The following is a 5,109-nucleotide window of genomic DNA, read 5'->3' as shown; positions in this document are numbered from 1 at the left end:
GCGCCAGCCAAGGAGGCCCCACACACCCCCTGCGAGGTAGAACAGTACGATCATCCCCGTTTTACAGCTGGGGAAACCGAGGCACGGAGAGGCAGAGCAACTTGCCCAGCATCACCCAGCGGGCCCGGGAGCGGCTGGCGCAGCCCCGGCCCCGCTCCCCTCGCCGGGCGCAGCCGCGCTCCCTCCCTGCATCGCGGACGGAGCGCCGCAGCTTTCCTCGGGGGAAAGGGAAACGCAATCAGCCGCGTTCCCACCGGAGCCTGGTATAAAAACCACCCAGGTGAGGAGTTAAGCCTTGGCGAGTCAGCGTCGGAAGCATCGCCGCTCTGAGTGCCGAGCTGCAAAAAGGGGGAGGAGGAGCAAGAGCAGCAGCAGCACGGACCCGGGGAGCAGCTCCCGAGGAGGCTGGCTGGGGGGAAGCCCCCCGCGAAACGCGGAGCTTGGCCCCGCCGCGGGCAGCGGTGACCCCGGGACGCAGTCAGCCCCGGCCTTGCCACGGGAGGAACCGAGGGGTTAGCCTGCCCCATGGGAAGAGACGACAGCCCCAACAGCAGCGGGCATCCCACCGACGTGGTTCTGGGGTCTGCCCAAGCGGAGAGCCAAAGCCAAGCCCCGTTGCAGCAGCCCCCTTCCTCCCTTCCTCCTCTGCTGCACCCACGAGAAACGCAGCCCAGGCAGGAGCCTCCAACTCTAGGGCGATTTCCACGCATCCTCGCGTCAGACAAGATGCTCCTAGCTCCCGGCAGCCCCTACCCCGCCGCACGCCGGGACCCCTGACCCATCCGGCCGCAGACCGGGGCACTCTCAGCGCCCGGCCGCTCCCCTGCCCGCCTGGCACCCTCTTGCCTCGGCTCAGAGTGGAGCGGGGGGCTCCCTCCGTCCCGCCGGCGTCCCAGTCCGAGCCCGCAGGAAGCTCCCGGTCCCCAGGGCAGCGGAAGTCTTTTCCGAGAAGCAGCGCAGGTTGCAGGCACGTGTGTAACAGAAACACGTCTCAAGCGTTGGCAGTTTGGAAAGAAAACAAAGGGGAATGGCTTGGCCCCCTGCCCGCCCTCCCCGCTGCCGGGCGCGCGGGGGCTCGGGGCGCCGCGGCCTCACGCCTTCGGTGGTGCTTTTTGTTCCGCCTTGGAGCCGGCCAAGCCGTTCTCGGTGTTGTCGTTCCCCGACGAGCTCACCAGGCACTCCTTCCTGCGGGAGAGCAGACGGCCAGCTGGCAGCCCGTGGTCCCCCCGGCCCCTCGCGCCACCACCCCGGCCCCTGCCGCCCTGCCCCGCGGCAGCGCCCGCACTCACTTCCCGTCCTGCGTCTTCTTGATGATGAACAAGACCACCCTCTTGACGAGCATGAAGAGGATGAGGAGGCCGATGAGCCCCCCCACCACGCCCACAATGATCAGCGTCACCGTGTTGTCCGTCTTCACCACTGCGGGAGAGAAGGGGCTGAAGGGCCTCGGGAGGGGAGCGGGGAGCCCCTCCCCACCCCAAAAAGCAGCGATCCCCTCCACCAGCCGCCGGCCCGCAGCACTTACTCTTCTGGACCACGGTGAGGAAGATGGTGGCGTTGTTCTGCAGGTTCTTCTCCTTGGGGTTCCTGACGTGGCAGGTGTACTTCCCAGCGTCGCTGAACTCCACGTTCTTCAGGAGGATGGAGATGTTGTTGTCCTTCCCGGTGGTCGAGCCGACGAACTCCACCCGGGGGTTGCGATCCAAGAGCAAGGGCTCGGAGGCTTTGCTCTTTATCTTGCCGTGGTAAATCTGCAGAGGCAGGGACGCGGGGTCAGCTGGGCTCCCGACAACCCCAGGTGAGGCAGCAGCTGGGTTCTCCCTCTGGTGCCCCTCTCCAGGGAACACAGCTGTACAGAACCTTTACTATTTCCGAGCAAATTAACCGTATTTTGCCCAAAGTGCAGACTCGCACCCAAACACCCAATTTACGACCAATTCGGGAAAAAGCAAGGCTGTGGGCAGCAGAACATCCAGAAGAGCTTTGTGCCAGATGTGCCCGGTACTTGAGCCGCCCTGTTTGCGCAGCCCTGTTCCTCCAGAGCTGGAGGCACTCGGGGGGACGGGCACCCTGCGAGAGGAGAAAGGGAACGCCGCGGGAACCGCAGCGCGGGAAAGCACGAAAGGACCCGCCGGAAAAGCAGAGGCCGAGCCGGAGAGCCACCCACCAGCTCCGTGGAGTTGAAATACCATGTGAAGTCCAGGTCCTGAAAGCCTATGCAGGTGGTGAAGGTGCAGGGCAGCAGGACGTTGGAGTTATTCAGGGCCATCACGGTGCTGGTCTTCCCCACCGACACCTCCAAGGCGAGGGCAGCGGCGAGGACGTGCAAGCCTGGCGGGGAGAGCGCGGGAGAGCGTGAGGGCACGCGCCCAGCTCCCCTCCCGGCGCGGATGCGAGGGAACCGAGATATCTCCACGAATAAAGGGTGCAAATGAAAGCCCTGATTTGCATGTCATCCGCAAGGCCTTCAGCTAAGCCTTAAAGGGAGGGGGAAAAAAAAAAAAAAGAGAGAAAAGCCGGCAGCAAAGCGGAGCGCTCTGTTCTTCAAGCGGGCAGCTGGAGCAGCGATGAGCAGCGCTGCCCTGGACGCCCGCCGCACCGCCCTCGCTGCCCTCCGGAGCGGCACCCCGCACGCCCGCCTTGCCAGGAGCTCCGGCTTGCGCTGCGGCCGGCTGATGACCTTCAGGGCGCAGCAGCTCCTCTCCTCCCTGGCAGCGGGGACAAACGCGTCCCGCAGGAGCAGGAGGGGCCCGGCCGCACGAGCCGAGGGCCCCAAGGCTCCCCGGGTCCCATGCAGGGTACGGGCGTTCCACCCCTGTGCGCTGGGCTGGCTGCCTCCACGCAAACCCTTTTGGGGGGCACAGGGCTGCTCTGCTCCGGGCCAGGGGAGCAGCCCACTCCCGCTCCCCATCCCACCGGGGCCCTGTCCCGCCTGCACGGGGCAGGTACAGCCCCACAAAGCATCATCCTCCCCTTTCCCAGCCCTCAGCCGCCCCGGGGGAGCCGGCCATCCCTACAAAGCATCCCCCGGGCGCTCCAACCCCCGAAATACAGGGGATGCAGCTCTGCCCCCAGCTCCAAGCCGGTCCCCAGCTCCAGGGACCCCTGCGCTTGGACACGCTGCCCTCAGCTCCAGACTCGCCCCTCTCCGCAGCCGCTCTGGCTCCCGAGGCGTTCTCCCACACGCACCGGTGCGAACAACTCCCCGGGCGCGCCGCAGCCCGAGCCAAGCCCGAGCGCCCTGCGTCCTGGGCTCGGGGCCCTGCTGCAGTGCTGCGTCGCAAGCGCTGCAGGGAAGCGGTTACTTAACTTCGCAAAGCGGCGCTTTCCGCCGCGCCCGAGCGGCCCGAGCGTACGGCAGGGAGCAGAGGTTTCCCGCGCTCGTCAGGGACAACGACCAACCCCGGAGGGGACTTCACGGCCGGGAGCATCCCGGGGGAACCGTGCTGTGCCCGTGAGACGCGGCAGAGGGACGCCCGGCTGTGCCTGCACGGGCAGGGCGCTGCGAGCGGGCAGCCGCTGACGGGAAAGACGATTCCATGAGCTTGTAACACTCAGTCCCATGTGCCGGGACGGAATCCGCATTGCACGCGGGGGGCAAACGGAAGCTGGTGGTGATCCTGTCACGCCGCGGTCTCAGGAAGACAGGACTGACGGGACAGCACTAAATAAAGCGCAGAGGGAAGCACGCGGGGAGGCGACTGACTGAACCCGCCGCTCCCGCAAGCCTTCCCCCCCGCGGGCTGCTGGCAGCCCCCGCTTTCCGTCAGGAACCCGATCCGGGAGCCGCTGCCCTGACGGAAAGGGCACAGGGATTCACCTGAGGAGCCACGGGATGCCTCCGCTGCCTGTGAGAAAGCTGCTCTGTCAAAACTTTCACTGCCCAAAAAAATCACCGTGTCCGCCCCTCCCTGCTGAGCGCAGCACCCCCAAAACGCACCCACACAGAGACCTGCCCTGACACTCGCCCCTTCCCACCTCCTCCCCCAGCCCCCAGCCCACCTGAGCGACCCACGGGACAAGGTTCCCACCTCCACGCCCTGGCCCCCAGACCCCTCCGGCGTGCCCCGCACCACCCCAGTGCCAGCCCCGTGCCGGAGGCGGCTCGCACCGCGTCTATCCGAGCAGGCGCTTCCAGCCAGCGCCCAAATCCTGCAGGGAGCCGGGTACTCACACGTCCTTCCGCGTCTCCGGCTCCCTCAAACCAAACTTAGGGACCCTGCCCTCTGAACGGCCTCGGCAAGGAGCGTCCCAGCAGCCAAGGGCCCGGGCTCCCCGCGGACGCGGGCACGAGGACGAGCGGCGTGAGCAGAAGCGCGGGCGGCGTGCGAGGGCTTGGCGCAGGTGGCTCGAAGCGGCCGCAGCGAGGAGGGGACGGACGGCGGCGAACTCCTTCCTCCCCGCTGCAGCCGGGGGATGTCGGGCACCCCGGGACGCCGGCCCGGGCGTCACGCTCCGGTACGGGGAGAAGCGCGTGCAAACGCTCGTCGGACAAAACCAAGCGTGAAAAGCAGGAGGTGTCGGCGGGCGCGCCGGCAGTCGAAGCCGCGCGCTGCTTCCCTACGGCTGCCGCCCCGGTTGGCGTGAGCGGGCCGAGGCCGCCGTCGCCGCTCGCGGAGCCGCGGGGCGCAGCGGGGCGCAGCGGGGTGAAGCGGGGCGCGGCCGCAGCGTTGGCGGGCGGAAGCCCAGGCGACGGCAGCGGCGGAGGCAGGCAGGGCAGGCGCTGGAGCCAGGCCTTCGGAGCCCGCGCTCGGGCTCGGCTGCGAAGTCACCTTGGCCGAGCCGCTCGTGCCGGGCGCCGCGGGCTCCGGCTGCGGGGACAGCGCGTGAGCGGGGAAAATCCCCCCGCGCAGCGGCGTCCGGTCCCTCGCCGTGCAGGTGGGACGGATGCGGAGAGAAAAAGGAAAAGCAAAGCAGCTGAGCGCGGAGGGAGGGCGGCGTGAGCGGGGGCCCCGGCCCCGGGGGTGCGGGGGGCGGCCCCCGGGGGTGCGGGGTCCCCCCCGCCGCCCCTTACCCAGGAGCGGTGCCAGCAGGCGCGGCGAGCCCGGGGCCATGGCTGCGCGGCGGGGCGAGGCCGGCGGCTCCGTGCTGGCCCGCAGCGCCCGGGCT

The 5,109-nt window shown here is 68.7% G+C and overlaps 1 protein-coding gene across 2 annotated transcripts; it reads right to left on the bottom strand.

Moving 5' to 3' along the window:
* Window positions 1-891: 891 nt before the first annotated feature.
* On the bottom strand, window positions 892-5,109 carry SCN4B (sodium voltage-gated channel beta subunit 4). 2 transcript variants are annotated; one of them, XM_086766105.1, is made up of 5 exons: window positions 5,015-5,109; window positions 2,168-2,331; window positions 1,526-1,751; window positions 1,290-1,419; window positions 892-1,185 (listed from the first exon to the last, which is right to left on the bottom strand). In XM_086766105.1, the coding sequence occupies exons 1-5, from the start codon at window positions 5,052-5,054 to the stop codon at window positions 1,092-1,094; spliced, it is 654 nt and encodes a 217-aa protein (XP_086622231.1). In that variant the 5' UTR covers window positions 5,055-5,109; the 3' UTR covers window positions 892-1,091. The 2 variants fall into 2 exon arrangements, with proteins under 2 accessions (XP_086622231.1, XP_086622232.1); XM_086766106.1 differs by lacking the exon at window positions 5,015-5,109 and adding an exon at window positions 4,175-4,555.

This window comes from Chlamydotis macqueenii, chromosome 24 (assembly GCF_036417535.1).
Source record: "Chlamydotis macqueenii isolate bChlMac1 chromosome 24, bChlMac1.mat, whole genome shotgun sequence".
NCBI classification, from domain to species: Eukaryota; Metazoa; Chordata; class Aves; order Otidiformes; family Otididae; genus Chlamydotis; species Chlamydotis macqueenii.
Note: the sequence above shows the minus strand (reverse complement) of the source record. Positions and strands in the feature narration are given on the sequence as shown.